This window comes from Copadichromis virginalis, linkage group LG6 (assembly GCF_057382275.1).
Source record: "Copadichromis virginalis isolate Kocher_CV1m ecotype Utaka linkage group LG6, C_Virginalis_male_GT1.1, whole genome shotgun sequence".
Lineage (NCBI taxonomy): Eukaryota > Metazoa > Chordata > Actinopteri > Cichliformes > Cichlidae > Copadichromis > Copadichromis virginalis.
In genome coordinates this window covers 20,784,489-20,800,848 of record NC_140623.1, presented here as the reverse complement: position 1 = coordinate 20,800,848, position 16,360 = coordinate 20,784,489, and the positions used below count along the sequence as shown (strand labels likewise).

Sequence of the window (16,360 nt, the reverse complement as noted above, 5' to 3'; positions counted from 1 at the left end):
TCTTTTTCACGTGGCTGTGGTGTTGTTGAGCTCTCTCTGCTCAAACTCACATCCCAGTTTGCAAACCAGACTTTTAGAAATCATTGTTTTTTTAATGCTCACATGAACTGTGGAGTAGCCTAATCAAGACACTGTCCCTTTAAAAGGCCCGCTGAGGCTTCACGTCAGTCTTGTGTTTTATTTTGCCATCTAGTGGGCAGGATGAACCACAGACATGACAGTACCAGACATTTAAATTATTGATGAAAATCTCATTAATTCAGGTTTTCATTCTATTCTGGTCACTTTGAGGCTTTTGTCACCCACAAAACCAATTTCTGGATCAAACTATTCACAGATATTTGCAAGGAGGATGTAATGTGACAGAAGAGCTGGTGCAGGGATTACAGTCTCTGCATCAGTGTCAGGAAAACAAAGGAGATGATCATGGAGATAAGAACGATCCTCAAAGGGCTCCTGGCAGCAGCCTCCCAACAACTACAGACATGTACATAAGCAGATGCTGGAAAGAGCCTCCTGAAGCTTAAAAGACACTACTCACCCAGCACACACACCGTTTGTCTCCCTCCCTTTGGGAAAGTGGCTGCAGAGCAGAACCACCAGACTGAGGCACTTCTTCCTGGAGACTGTGACTCTGCTGGCCCAACCCAAAGGTAACAAACATGAGAAAACACCTGTGTCTTTGTAGTATCCACCACACACATTTAAAATTTGTTTTTTATTTATACTGTGAATTTATCATCTATTCCTGATTTCGGTATATATTGCTATTGTGTGAGCCCGCTTTTGTTCCGCTTAGAGCTGAGTGCAACATTTTGTTTCACTACTGTCATTGGTCCTCCAGTAACCAGTTCATGCAGCAGGTGGCGCGCTATAATACACCACAGAACGATATGTGTCCCATTTCCGACTCTTCTTCTTCGTCGGTGCACTTTCCTGCAGAGGGAAGTGTCCTCCATGGTGTCATTGTAGATCTTTCGAGGTTGAATATTAGTAAATAAGAGATGTCTGGGTACACACCAGACCAAAAGCTCCGTTTCGAGCAGATAACGAAGCTCCGGAGGCAGTGGCTGAAGGACCAGGAGCTCAGTCCGAGGGAACCCGTGGTACAAGCTAAACCGCCTGGCCCTGTCGCCAAGTTCTGGGCTGGTTTTCTGGAGCCCAAGAGCCTGTGGAGGGTTTACGTGAGTTCTCGTACACAGCTGATCCGACGACCGCTAATAATGACATTTACAGCTGGAATCAAACCGAGCGGTTTATCTGCTACTAGTAGCGTTTCATTAAGGACAAGGGCCAGGGTAGCTGTTTACTGCTAACGTGGTTGGCCGCGTTTACTTTGCAGGCTTCATGCCACACACACACAGACCGCATCTACTACAGCTTATATTGTGATGTTGTTCTATGTCAGTGACACAATCTAAGGTTTTCCTTGGATTATCTTTAGTAGATACAAGAACTAAACTGCCTCAACTAAGCAGAAAATACTCTAAAATGTATTTTTTGTAATGGATTCTTTGTTTCCTTGCCACAGAATAGCAACAACAAACAAACAAACATAAAAAATTAATGCTCAAATTGTAATTTTTAAGCATGGTGTCAGTAAAATCTGTTGCTTCAACAATACCTACTTAGTTTAAAATATGCACTATAGTTTAATGCTGGAGAAAAATTATGGTTTGATTGACTCACCAATAAGTTTACAGACAACATTTTAAAAGTGACTAATCCATACCTATGCTATTAAAAATGTTGTGTATTATGCATTGTTATGACCCTGACGAAGGCCATAAGACATAGCGGAATAAAGGAGAATAAATAAGATAAGATAAGATAACCTTTATTAGTCCCACACGTGGGAAATTTGTTTTGTCACAGCAGGAAGTGGACAGTGCAAAAGTTATGAAGCAAAAATTAGAATACAATAAGAATAAATACAGTACACAACTGTACAGAATAGAATAAAATAAAATACTATATACAGTAGAATAAAATAAAATAAATATACAATAAGATAAAAATAGAATACAAATACAAATACTATATACAACTGAGTAAAAATACAACGATGACAGAAAGGATTATTGCACTTAGTATTATTGCATATGTATGGATGTGTGTGCTTGATCAGTTAAAGTCTTTATTATGGAGTCTGACAGCAGTGGGGAGGAAAGACCTGCGAAATCTCTCCGTCCCACACCGTGGGTGCCGCAGTCTCCCACTGAAGGAGCTGCTCAGTGCTGTCACAGTCTGCTGCATGGGGTGGGAGATGTTGTCCATCAGGGATGACAGCTTAGCCGCCGTTCTCCTGTCACTCACCACCTCCACTGGGTCCAGAGGGCATCCTAGAACAGAGCTGGCCATCCAAATCTGTGCATCCCTAGCTTTTAGAAAATGTTGATACAAGGGTAGTCACTGCAGAGAACTTCACACAGAAAAGAAAAGAAAGTCAAGCAAGACAGAATAAATGTGTGTGTGAATGAGAGGAAAGCGGGTGTAATGGTGAAGATGCTAGAAGTAAAGATGGTGAAGGTGAATGGGCAAGATAAGATCAGATTAAATTATAGAAACAACTCAGGTTAATCAGTTTGGAGAGGTTCAGATGGTTTGGGCGTGTGCAGAGTGTGGCTTAGTGGATATATTGGAGATAAGATGTTGGGGGTGGAGCTGCGGTCTTCATAATCTGTAGAACACTGAAAATCTTTAGGCCCTTTATCTAAACCGTATATCACATATTCCACGTCTTTAGCAAAAGAACAAACTCAGTCCCTGTAAACATTATGATTCTGTATGTTCTTCTCTTTACTGATATTTGTTTGTCCTTGCAGACCTACAAAGCGTACAGAGGTGGAGTTTTCACATTAACACGGCTGCTGATACCCGCTTGGATTGTTCACTACTACGTGAAATACCATGTTGCTGTAAGTTTCCACATTTGATCATTTTTATTTATATCTAAGCCTTTAAATACAGGAGATGGATGATAGAGCCATAATATGAAGTTCAAGAAGATAGCTATTTTTTTTTAAAATTGTATTTAATTTGTTTGATAGTATGCAACCCAGGTAACTTGAAAGAAGAAATGGTAAATGGCGCTTTACTAGTCCCTAAGGACCCCAAAGCACTTTACATATCCAGTCATCCACCCATTCACACACACATTCACACACTGGTGATGGCAAGCTACATTGTAGCCACAGCCACCCTGGGGCGCACTGACAGAGGCGAGGCTGCCAGACACTGGCGCCACCGGGCCCTCTGACCACCACCAGTAGGCAGCGGGTGAAGTGTCTTGCCCAAAGACACAACGACCGAGACTGTTGGAGCCGGGGCTTGAACCGGCAACCTTCCGATTACAAGGCGAACTCCCAACTCTTGAGCCACGATCGCCCACGAAAAAAAACAACTCTAAAATGACATCCTGTACTTGTGTACAACTTAGCTTAGAGAATAACTTCACAAGGCAACTAAAAGAAAGAGTTTTAAGTTACAGACATGCAGTATTAACTTATTCTTGGCCAAACTAGAGAACCCTGCACCTTGAATTTCGTTTGTAGATGGAGATCATGTGACTGATTCGATCAGAATGGGTAGCATATTAAAATTCCGTGTCATTGTTCCCTACAGCAAAGGCCGTATGGCATTGTGGAGTTGAAACCCAAGCTGTTCCCAGTAAGTGTGACCCATTTATTATTTATTACTTCCAACAGTTAACTTTTTTTTGTTTCTCACATAATACCCCATTTATTCTTCATATATTTGTATAAATGTAACTGAATGTTACCTTGTTTTACCATAACTAATACTTTTTTTGTGCTTAGGGTGACACGATCCTGGAGACGGGTGAAGTTGTTCCAGATCTCCCAGAGACCCACGGCCATCATTGAAGAGGAAATAGTTCAGCTTTTTCCTTGAGTTTCTCTTGTAAAAAATTCTGTATATGTGATTAAAATACTCAAAAGTTATGAGTGTGAGCTTGACTTAACAGAATAAATTAGTGATAGTGTTTTAGTAGAATTCCATCCATCCATCCATTGGCTTCCGCTTATCCTTTTCAGGGTCGCGGGGGGGTGCTGGAGCCTATCCCAGCTGTCATAGGGCGAGAGGCGGGGTACACCCTGGAAAGGACGCCAGTCTGTTGCAGGGTCAACACACAGGGACAGACAACCATTCGCACTCATATTCACTTGCACATTCACACCTAGTGGCAATTTGGATTATCCAATCAACCTATTCCCACAAGTTGCATGTCTTTGGACGGTTTTAGTAGAATTGTTTTTTTTTTTGTTTTTTTTAATTGTGCAGTCAGTCGATCAGAGTTCATTTTTGCAAACATGGCCATGTGCAGATGAACACTTGAAAGATGCCTTTAAAAAAAAAACCTTGTGACCATGATAATGTGACAAAGATGTCACCTGGGATTTTCAAATTTATACCAAAAGCGTATTTACTTAAAACCTCGACCTCAACTTAAAGATCACATGTGAAGTTTTCTGAAAATCATGTGAATGCAATAACTCAAGAAGAATAAGATACCTAGGATTTCTAAATTCACGCCATAAGTGCATCTAATCCATAAGTGTATCTACTGCACTTATGGCATGAGTTTTAAAGAAAGTCATCCTTCTCCGAAATGTTTTTGCATAGGTTTGCTGACAGGCAAAGGGCACTAAGAATATAATTGTAAATATGACGATAGCGCTTGATATTATTGTGAAGGGCGCTAATTTCCCCATCCCCCCCGAAGCCTGAAAATTGAACTTTTATTGTGAAGGAAGTTAGCGGAAGTTCCTCATTGAATTCACGGTCTGTTATGGAAGAAAAGGGGGTTCATAGTTCTGTCAACAGCCGCTTCAGGACTGATGGCCATATAGAAATTAATGTGTTTCCACAATAAGGGGAGAAGTAATCAGGTGTCACCGCATTCGTGGCTGTCTGAAGGATTCAGAGGTAATTATTACTTAACTTTTCTCGAACGTCCCGAGTAGCCACGGAGTTCCAAGCTTTGTAACGTCCGTAGCTAGCCTGCTAACTTGAGCTAACCTGGTCAATGTGTGCTCAAACTACTGTTTGAGCACACTATGTTTTGCTAAGTCACGTTGGTGTTTATGTAACATTTCATATACCCCAGGGGCTTGTTACTATATATGTAACAGCTCTTAAAGACGATTTTTAAGTTACAGTGTCTAGATATTATTCAACTTCTCCAAAAGGAAACACAAGTGTTGTAGTTGCTATGCTAACAAAATGATAAACAGAAACAAAGTGGGAAAACGGTTATTGGGGGCATTCCGGTGTATAGATTTTATTCTGTGACATGTCTGTCGAGATTATCGATGGCCAAGAAAGACATTTAGGGGCTGTGTAATATGTATTTTATCGCTCATGTAGCTCATAAATAGTTGTTCCGAATGGCTAATTGTAATAATATTACTGTTAACAATATCGCTCGCCATGTTATCCTCAAGCAAGCACCCATTCCTGTTGTTTGTAGTGTTTTTTTTAACCAACGTTTTAGTATAATATAATAACATGTAGCCCTACCAGTATATCAGTGCTCAGACATGAGCCTGCCACAGATGTGCCATCGTCATGTGTGTATATGTTGTATGATAGGCAACAAAATGAATATTACAGAACATAAAGCAGAAAAAGTTGTGTGGGTGGTGTTCTTATCTTAAGTCAAATTCATTAATAGACAAACAGTAACCTTATCGTGTACTCTTCCCCTCACGACCCCACAGGAGTATCTCGCCATAGCGAGATATTTATATTATTTATTAGTGATGGTCATCAGGGAAAGACAAATGCTTTACATGCTTTTAACATTGTAGACCCACCACTTTTCATGCACCAGAGTTTGAATTGGAATAGTCCTCCAGAAATAATGACACTATTTTCTGGAGAATTGATTGGTCAGGAGGAGGTGATCTCTGATCTTGCTCTGGAACTGGTTAGGTCTGCAGTATAAGTTACTATAGCAATGTTCCCCTGGTAAAGAAGTGAACTGCTTTCATAGTACAGAAAACCCAGATTTAGCCCTGAAGTTACATGGATAATCTTCAGCACCTGCTTTGTAGGGGGTTCTGGTCTATGATGACTTACAGCTGAATTACAGATGTAAAACACAATTAGTTTGTTATTGAGGCCGCAGTTAAGTGTTTCTGTACTACATTTAATGAAGACATGCATGTGGTGTTTTGTAATGTTCGTTTTAGCCAATGTGAGGATAAATACAACGATGACAGAAAGGATTATTGCACTTAGTATTATTGCATATGTATGGATGTGTGTGCTTGATCAGTTAAAGTCTTTATTATGGAGTCTGACAGCAGTGGGGAGGAAAGACCTGCGAAATCTCTCCGTCCCACACCGTATAGAACAGGAGAAAACAAATAATGCTGACCAGTACAACACCCCACCTCTTTTACCGTATTTTCACGACCATAAGGCGCACTGTGCTAAAAGGCGCAGTCTCAGTTATGTGTGCCCTTACTGTATTTAACACACACATAAGGCGCACTGGACCATAGGGCGCATACAAGTACCGTATGCGTATTTAAAAATAAAGCGGGAGCAAACCTGAATTCGGTACCTTACTCACATTTCTATTGCCGGTAATCGTCATCATCAACAACACACAAGCATACAAGTGTGCATATTTAAAAATAAAGCAGGAGCAAAACTGAGTTTGGTACTCACATTTTTATTACCAATAATCGTCATCATCAACAACACACAAGCATACAAGTGTGCGTATTTAAAAATAAAGCAGGAGCAAAACAAAGTTTGGTACTCACATTTTTATCATCAATCAAACCCATCGAAGTCCTCATCCTCTGTGTCTGAATTGAACAGCTGCGCTAAATCTCCATCAAACATGCCAGGTTCACTGTCTTCACCGTCAGAGTCACTTTCCGTGCCGTGCGGCTCCTCGGAAACGATGCCGGCTTTTGCGAAAGCTCGAACAACAGTGCCAGCAGACATGTTAGCTCAAGCATCTACAATCCATTGGCAAATTGTGGCGTAACTCGCCCGGCGCTGCCTTCCACTCTTAGTGAAACTGTGGTCTCCACCGGCCATCCATCGCTCCCAGGCCGCTCGCAGCCTTACTTTGAACGGGCGGTTCACACCGATGCCCAGTGGTTGGAGTTCCTTTGTCAGGCCTCCCGGAATGACAGCAAGCTCACAGTTCATTTGCTTCACAAGTTTTTTCACATCGGCTGTGAGATGGGCACGCATAGAGTCACAGATCAACAGCGATGGTGATGCGTGGAAAAAACCACCTGGTCTCCTTACATACACCTCCCTCAGCCACTCTTTCATCATTTCCTCATCCATCCAGCCCTTTTCATTTGCCTTAATGATGATTTCTGCTGGAAACTTCTCTTTAGGCAAAGTCTTGCGCTTAAAAATCACCATAGGCGGCAGTTTCTGTCCATTAGCATGGCAGCCAAGCACAACAGTAAAAGAAGACTTTTCATACCCCATTGTGCGTATCGCTACCGTGCTGGTCCCCTTCTTCTCCACAGTGTGACTCACCGGGATGTCAAAAGTGAGCGGGACCTCGTCCATGTTTGTGATGTGGCTGGGCTGGATGTTTTTGTCGCCGATGTGTTTGCTGCAGTAGGAGCGGAAGATGGCCAGCTTTTCCTTATACCGGTAATCCGCTGGAAGTTGCTGCGCTACCGTAGTCCTGGTCCGGATGGAAAAATGGCACCGTTTCATAAAACGAAAGCACCAAGACGGACCTCCTTGGAAATGTTCAATGTTCATCTCTTCAGCTAGTGAAACTGCTTTTAGCCGAATGGTGACCGTCGAAACGCTTCTCCCGCTCGCTCTTTGCTCGATGATCCACCGCTCGAGTCTTTCCTCCAACTCGGGCCACCTCGCCTTATGTCCGCGGAAACTCAGCTGCGTTTTCTTGACCTGCCGGAGCTTGTTTTCCAGCTTCCTCCATTTGCGAACCATCGATTCGTTAATCTTAAATTCTCTCGCCGCTGCTCGATTTCCATGTTCCTCCGCGTAGCTGATGGCCTTCAGTTTAAACTGTGCTTCGTAAGCGTGTCTCTTTGCCATTTTCAGGGTTGTTAAAACAACGATGTCCTGCATAATGCACATACCTGTTCTTTTATACAGGTATGTGCGATTGTCCCGGTATATACGATCAGTGCCCACACTTCACCCTTTAACGTTCTCATGGTGTTCTCTACTACGTCCTCCTTACAACGCTATAGGGCGCGCCGCACTTTTTGAAGAAAATCTAAGACTTTTAAGTGCGCCTTATGGTCGTGAAAATACGGTATCTCTAAAACATGTAAATGAATGACAATATTGTGAAAAAGTGAAGATTAGGGACATCGTAAGTGGCTAACAATTGTATGTTGAAAAAACTTTTTTCAGTGCAGCCATTTTTACCCCAACACCGCAGGTAAACACAGATGTTACTGATCACATCGATTAAGGCTTTGGCCTGACTAGAACAGAAGCTTCATTAGTGGCATTGCTAACACCTGTGGCTGCTGAAAAAAGGTGTTTACAATATGTGTGAAGATATATTTGTAACTTTAATGTTTTCAATGTTGAACCTGACAGAAACCAAGTGAAGTCGCACAGTGTCAGAAAATGTTATCAATGTATAATGTAAAGTGAGCCACTCAATAACATCTGTATAAGTCACAGTGTAATCAAGTGCATAAAAGTTACATTCTTGTCCTCTAACAGTGTTTATTATAAAGTCAAACTAGTAAAGTTTAGAGCTCCATGAATGCCTTTTTTGGGTAAATGTATTTAACTATTTTTCATTTTCAACGTGTTTTTGTTATCATGTCAGATCATGTCAGCAGTCAAGCTCGCCCTGCAACTGAGCCAAAAAAATGGCAGAAAAAGGTCCTCCGAAACAAAATCTGCAGAGGTGTCACCCGACTCCAAGTGCCCCATCTGCTTGGACACATTCAGCAACATTTCCCGCCTTGACCGCTGCTTGCACAGGTTCTGCTTCCGCTGCATTCTCGAGTGGTCCAAGAACAAAGCAGAGTGTCCGCTGTGTAAACAGCAGTTTAATTCAATTTATCACAGTATAAAATCAGAGCAAGACTTCAAGACTTATGACCTGCAGCCAGTGGACAATGGCTCTTTTGGTTATTTTCAGGGAGTGCGGTTTAGATACCGCACAACTCTCACCGCAGCCCATCGACAGTTGAGAGGAAGGATGTCTCTGGCTCCTGACATTGGTATAATATCTGAAGGCCCAACAAATTCTTCCCAACAGCGGCCAGACCGTTACATGCGGCGCATGATGATGAGGCTGGCAACCCAGAGGAGAGCTGCAAGGGAAGGCAGGGCGGTGGCCAGTGTCCGAGAGCAAGAAATTATCAACTTTAGACGGGAGCTGTACCGACGGGGGGTGAGGGTTCGAAATGTTCAGGATGGTGGCCGCTCCCGAGACACCTCAGCGGAGTTTTACAGAAGAAATCCAGCCTGCCTTCACAGACTGATCCCCTGGTTGAAAAGAGAGCTGAATGTGCTATATGGAACCCATGGCTCTTTGGGCAACATGGTTCAACATATCATCATGTCACACATTACACGATATAACATGGAAGACGGAGCTATTCAGGAAGAGCTCAGGCACTACCTCCACAGTCACGCAGAGCATTTTATGCACGAGTTCATCAGCTTCGCAAAGTCCCCCTTCAACATGGAGGCATATGATCAGCACGCTGTCTACGACTGTCCGGCGCCTTCCTCAAATGAAGACAGCAGCTCCAACTCATCAATAATCGCTATCTCAGAGGATGAAGACAACTCTACAGGGTTGAACAACCCAGATGACTCCACATCTGCTTTGAGCCTCTCGTTGTGGGATGATGAGACACCTGGGCCGTCGTATTCTACGACAGCAGAGCAGGGCAGGACAGAGCATCTGTCAGTCTTGGACTCAGACTCTGACAGTAGTTTGGAAGAAGAGACGCAAGAGTTTGCGTCACCACAGCAAATGAGTCCTCATAACCAAACAGACCTGACTCAGGGCAAACGCAATAATGAAGACTGTGTATCCTCTGACAGTGATGACTGTGTCATTGTGGGTTTTGTTAAACCAACAGCAGATCGGACTCCTCAGGTGGTTCAGCTTTCCTCTGACTCTGAGTGGTCTGCTGACGATACTCAAGAAGTGCCTCTTCAGCCTCAACACATTCGATTCACCAGTAGCAGTCCTGCAACTCTACATAGCAGTGATCGTAGTGGGGCTGGACTATCAGAAAATGTAGACACAGATGATCGTCACCACTCAAGTTCAAAAGAAAGATCAAGCAAGACGTATAAGAAGTCAGACAGAAAAGGTCAGGGTAGAAGATTTGACAGCAAAGAGAGATCTAAGGAGAGGCACAAATCAAAGGACAGACACTATAGGAGGAGGAGGTCAAGAAGTAAAGAGCGGAGGCACTCTAGCAGAAGCCCGGTGATCTCCCACAGCAGTGTGAGCACTTATTCCACTGAAAAAAGTTATTCTTATTCAAATGGCAGAGACTACTCCAGGTGTGACAGATATAAAAGGGACAGTGATTACACCTACCAGTCATATAGCCATTACAGCCAAGAGAGAAACGATAGCGGGCTCCATTACACACAAAGGCACTCGTACTATTACAGCAGCCGCAGATGCTCAGGTTTCCGCTCTCGCTCCAGTAGCCGCGACAAGGATTTACGGAGACGGTACAGGAGGCGCTCTCGATCCAGGACTTATTCCAGCAGCCGCTCCCCTTCTGCCAGAAGGAAATCTCATTATGACAAGCCTGGTGGGAAGAGGAAGTACAAAAAAAGACATTTAGAGGACCCCTCCAGTACCACAGCGTTTAACTCCCATGCAGATGGTGACTCCTCTGCATTAAGAAAACACAAGAAAAAAAGCAAAGAGAAGCACCGTAAAAAATCCAAAGAGAAGTCTAGAAAGACCAGCAGGAGTCTCAGTGTGGAGCTCCTCAATGAGGAAAAGGCACATGAGCGGGGCAGGCGTCACCATAAGAAAAAGAAGAAACACAAGAAGAAAAGCAAAAGGCACAAGAGCAGCGAACGCACAGAGAAGCGTTCACCCACTATCATTACCATTGATAGTGACAGCGATTCATTTGCTAATGACAGTATCACTCAGGCCACTAATGCTAATAATGATAAGCCCGCAGACGATAGGACAGATGACACAGTAGACACTACCCCTGCAGATACACTGTTGTAATCCTATATCAGATTTTTACCCTCAGCTGCTGCCACCATTTTTTTTTTTAAATCACAACAGTGTTCAGTAGGGTGAAAGCACATATCACATGTTTGCTATAGTGATATTACATTGGACACTGACAAACTGATGGTATGATGTATGCACAATGAGAAAGATGACCTTTTTAGACCTCCATGGCCTGATTTAAAACAATGCTTTTATATCTGTTATGTGCTACTATGTGTAAGACAAATGGAATAATATTGGAAGTGTCGTCTTTTTGTTGTTGTTGTTGGTTTTTTGTTTTTTAAGAGTCAGTTCTTACTCTGTATTATGTGCTGAGGGTCTCTCAGGGTTAATGCTGATTACAATTTGTGCTGCCATCAGTCGGCTATAATCTGGAGACAAAAGAATATAATGTTTTGATTTCAAAATAACTTCATTTGTATTGAATTTTATTTCTAAATAAATTGTAAAGATTCATTGTGTGTCAGAGAAAAAGAGCATAATTACCAGTCACAGTATTTCCCCCCTTTTTTTACTGTATTACGTTACAGCTTCAAACTCAAGCAAACAGTATAAAACAGGGCAGATCCAAGATGTGAATGGAGAATGTACGTAAAAGTACATTCAATTTATAGAAAAAAAAAATTGGTGGTGAAATGTTTGTAATGAATCTGAAAACATGCAGTAAACCACAGAAAATGATAACAATTAAAACCTTTATGAAGGTACTTAAGGTATGTGTTATTTTAAAGGGTTGTAAAATAATAATGCAAAACAGAAATAAAGTATTCAAACACAAAATCCCCATATTACATCTCAAGCTTCAAATGGAGTGGACTACAATATTCTGGTGAACTGAATTGTCCTACTATGTAATAGATGAGATCTCTGTTTGTCTGCAAACTCCTCCCACACAATCAGGAGTTCAACAATGAGAGCTGGCACACAGGTACATCATTGTTCCCCTGAAGTTTCTTGTGTTTCTTTATCAGATGCTATGGCATCACTATATTGCCATATGTAGTAACACTGTAACACTTCATAAAACCATTTGATTTTGTGATAACATCTCATTTAGTTAATATTGAATATATTTGTTGATGACACTTTAGTTTATGCAGTCAAGCTTACTTTACATAGTGACTATACCGTCTAATGTTGGATAAATACCATTCTAAAATCACAGTTTATCCAGGACACTATTTTATGCATTTCTGTCAGGTGCTTGTTATTCATGTTTATTTGTATTTTTAGTTGTGTGAAAAGGAAAATTTCACAGGACTCTCCCGTCATGGGAAATATTAAGCATACCTAATGAGTAATGTTTCTGTGTGACTTCATCATTTTGGCCCACACTTTGTTCCTTGAGGTTTGCATGCATTCATTTATACACTGGTGTCTTAGTGGTCTGCCACAGCGTTTCAGTCAGGTTGAGGTCTGGAATTTGCACACCTTGATTCTTTTCTTTTTCAGCCATTCTGTTGTAGATTTGCTGCTGTTCTCACTGGCTTGCTTCACAACAAAATTTCATCCAGGCTTTAAATGTTGGACAGATGGGGTCACATTTGACTTGAGAATACTTTGGTAAACAGAGGAGTTCATGGTCAACTCAATGACTACAAGGCGCCCAGGTCCTGTGGCTGCAGAACAAGCCCAAATCATTACCCCCTACATCACCCCACTGACACTTGGTATGAGGTGTTTGTGCTCATATGCCATGTTTGATTTCACGACACAGGTCACTGTACATTATTATGGTCAGACATCTCCCCTTTGGTCTCATCTGTCCAAAAAACGTTGTTTCAGAAGTTGTGTTTTTTAAAGTTGCAAACCTAAACTATGCTAAAATGTTTGGTTTAGAGAGAATAAGCTTTTTCCTGGTAACCCTTCCAAACAAACCATACTTGTTCATCCCTTTTCCAATTTTACTCTTGATGAACTTTAACTTTTAACATGGCAGTTAAGTGTCTAGTGTAGTCCCTGTAGAAAAGTAGATGATTTTTTTAACCTCATAGGACCTGGCGTCCACATATGTGGACATCACATTTTGGGTTATTTAGACCAAAATACTCAATTTTGCTCTACAAGGCCCTGATATTCACTTACAAGGACATTATACTGCTACTGTTCTATCGAAAATTTAAACGAATATCCTCATATATGGCTCTCATTTTTCTTAGAAAAAAAAAATCAGGTAATTCTTTGTTTTTACATTCACCAGGTCTCAGTATGCCCAAATATCAAAGAGAAATTAAAAATGCATGCCATGGAAGGTCTTAGGAAGTTAAAATAATCTCTCCGAGCACTGCATGTTCTGAGCTTGGGTGTAGCCTTTGACGTTCACTCCTATGAATACTGGGACTTTTTTAACATACGCCTGAATGGTCCAGACCAGCAAACTACCAAAAACAGAGGCGCTCATATTTGCTGACGAGTGCCTACTTGTTAATCAACTGCGTTTGATTAGCAATACCTGGCTGCTACTTACTCTCTTAATTCGTATGGAAACAGTAAGGGTGTGCTTAGTTTTTCACAGGACGGCAACTTAGGGTTGCCAACCGTCCCTTAAAATACGGAATCGTCCCGTATTTAGAAACAAAAGTACACGTCCCGTATTGAGCTAATAAGGGACGCACTTTGTCCCGTAATACAGTGAGAATCAAAAGTAGTCTATAACTTTTAATGGAATTAACGCTTTGTTTGAAAACATAATTCCCAGCCCCTCTCCTGCTTTGTGACCAATGAGCTGACAGCACACTTACGAGTATGACAATTCAGATTACCGCTCATCTCATTGGTCAAGGAAAGGTCGCTTACGGAGAAAATACCGGAAGACAACAGATGACCACAACAAGAAGCATGGCCAACAGGGAAACAAACGCCGACACTGCGGTGCAAGTCTCGGACGACAGTACACCTAAAGCTGGGCAAACACTGTGCGATTTTTTTCAGTCACGTTATTCAGCTCCTGCTCAAACTGCACGATTGACTCGCAGGGGTTAGAAGTTGGTAGGTCACGATGCAGGGTCTCACACTATACCGCCCGATGCTCTGATGCGACCTGAGTGCTCACACTGTGCCTCCATAAAATGAAGGTTATAACAGAAAATCTGTCGCGCTCTCTCTCTCCGTCTTTCACTCACACAGACACACACACCACCACCATCAACTTTGCTAAATTGCTAATGAAAAACATTGATCGGGCAGCTGTGATTGAGCAGCAATGTAAATCCAACTATTTTCACGGTTGTGTGCCTCCATTGCTTGTGTCCAGATCACACGCTGCACAGCCGTGCTGCTCCGTCTTTTACACCAACGTTTACGTGTTTGCGCGCGAGCAGTGTGAGCGGCTGTGGTGAGACCCTCACGAGCGATTGATGATCGGGAGCTGGTCGTGAGGTGTTAATCACTTCTCGTTACCCCACGTATACTACACGACGCACGATGAAGGCCAAAATCGGTCCGATCACTCAAAAATCGGCTCAAAATGGGCCTAAAACCGCACAGTGTAAGCCCAGCATTAGAGCAGCAATGTTTGTTCAGAGAAAGGGAAGAATGGGAAAAGGAAAACACCTGGCTGGAAAAAGTTAATATGGGCATGTGCAGTGAATATCAGCGCTATGTGGCCAGAAGTGTGATAATATAATTTATTTTGTGTAATAAACAACTGTAAGGATAGATGATTACAACAAATTGATGACTAATACATAAAAGTAATACATAGATGAATAATGATGATGAGTTAAGATGCGTAATCATGGGAACAAGCGGGTTTACAAACAGGAGCAGCTGATTAGCATTAAGCCAATTGTACTAAATGCACTAAATGTGCACTGTTACAAGAATGTTTTTCTTTCTATTGTTTTCTATTATTTTAAGTTAAGCAGGACAGAGTTCTTTTAAAGAAAGATTTACTTATATTCTCAAAAGTTAAGCATGACAGGCTTCTGTTTAAGAAGGAGACCTGTTTTATTGTGTTAATGTTGTCATTTTGAGCTAAAAAATAAATGGCTAAATGATCATTTGTTTCACATGTGTTCATATCACAAAGAATACACATCTACTTAAATCAAATTCAAGTCAAATGGTTAAAAAAATAATTTCACACACAAAAAAAGAGCTAGAAAATTCACCACACTGGGAAGGGTGAAGACAACTGGGCCGCCCGGCCCTGGCCACGAGGTGTCCCTTATTTATTTTTCAGGGAGTTGGCAACCCTAATGACAGTACACCTAAAGCTGGCAAACACTGTGCGATTTTTTTCAGTCACGTTATTCAGCTCCTGCTCAAACTGCACGATTGACTCGCAGGGGTTAGAAGTTGGTAGGTCACGATGCAGGTCTCACACTATACCGCCCGATGCTCTGATGCGACCTGAGTGCTCACACTGTGCCTCCATAACACGAAGGTTATAACAGAAAATCTGTCGCTCGCTCTGTCTTTCACTCACACAGACACACACACCACCACCATCAACTTTGCTAAATTGCTAATGAAAAACATTGATCAGGCAGCTGTGATTGAGCAGCAGTGTAAATCCAACTATTTTCACGGTTGTTGTGGTCGTGATCATTTTGTGATGCCACATCGAAAAGGCTCGGATGAGCTTTCCAAAGTTCTACAAGTGCCTCCATCGCTTGTGTCCAGATCACACGCTGCACAGCCGTGCTGCGCCGTCTTTTTCACCAACGTTTACGTTTGCGCGCGATCATCAATCGCTCGATTGATGATCGGGAGCTGGTCGTGAGGTGTTAATCACTTCTCGTTACCCCACGTATACTACACGACGCACGATGAAGGCCAAAATCGGTCCGATCACTCAAAAATCGGCTCAAAATGGGCCAAAAATCGCACAATCAACTTCAAGTCAAATGGTTAAAAAAATAATTTCACACACAAAAAAGAGCTAGAAAATTCACCACACTGGGAAGGGTGAAGACAACTGGGTCGCCCGGCCCTGGCCACGAGGTGTCCCTTATTTATTTTTCAGGGAGTTGGCAACCCTAACGGCAACTGTTGGTAAACCATAAGATATGTAAATATGAAACCAAAATGAAAGTTAAGCGAGGAAATAATATTTTACTAAATGGTTGTATACTCAGTGAACAAAATCTTGCATACCAACTTTTCATTATATAC

General features: G+C 42.1%; 2 protein-coding genes across 2 annotated transcripts; both read left to right on the top strand.

Annotated features, from left to right (window-relative positions):
• Positions 1–905: 905 nt before the first annotated feature.
• Positions 906–3,962, top strand: ndufb6 (NADH:ubiquinone oxidoreductase subunit B). The gene is made up of 4 exons (XM_085459159.1): positions 906–1,184; positions 2,826–2,918; positions 3,625–3,669; positions 3,819–3,962. The coding sequence occupies exons 1-4, from the start codon at positions 1,005–1,007 to the stop codon at positions 3,882–3,884; spliced, it is 384 nt and encodes a 127-aa protein (XP_085315285.1). The 5' UTR covers positions 906–1,004; the 3' UTR covers positions 3,885–3,962.
• Positions 3,963–4,036: 74 nt separating this feature from the next.
• On the top strand, positions 4,037–11,698 carry toporsa (topoisomerase I binding, arginine/serine-rich a). Its single transcript, XM_085459154.1, has 2 exons — positions 4,037–4,947; positions 8,831–11,698. Exon 2 carries the CDS (start codon positions 8,834–8,836, stop codon positions 11,231–11,233), a length of 2,400 nt encoding a protein of 799 aa, XP_085315280.1. The 5' UTR covers positions 4,037–4,947; positions 8,831–8,833; the 3' UTR covers positions 11,234–11,698.
• Positions 11,699–16,360: the final 4,662 nt, after the last annotated feature.

What these genes read in the sequence shown, in the direction of transcription:
- ndufb6 (XM_085459159.1), top strand. Translation starts at nt 1,005, where the DNA reads ATGTCTGGGTACACACCAGACCAAAAGCTCCGTTTCGAGCAGATAACG. An exon ending in ACGTGAAATACCATGTTGCT is followed by an intron (nt 2,919 to 3,624) that starts GTAAGTTTCCAC and finishes TGTTCCCTACAG; the next exon opens with CAAAGGCCGTATGGCATTGT. An exon ending in TGAAACCCAAGCTGTTCCCA is followed by an intron (nt 3,670 to 3,818) that starts GTAAGTGTGACC and finishes TTTTGTGCTTAG; the next exon opens with GGTGACACGATCCTGGAGAC.
- toporsa (XM_085459154.1), top strand. Translation starts at nt 8,834, where the DNA reads ATGTCAGCAGTCAAGCTCGCCCTGCAACTGAGCCAAAAAAATGGCAGA.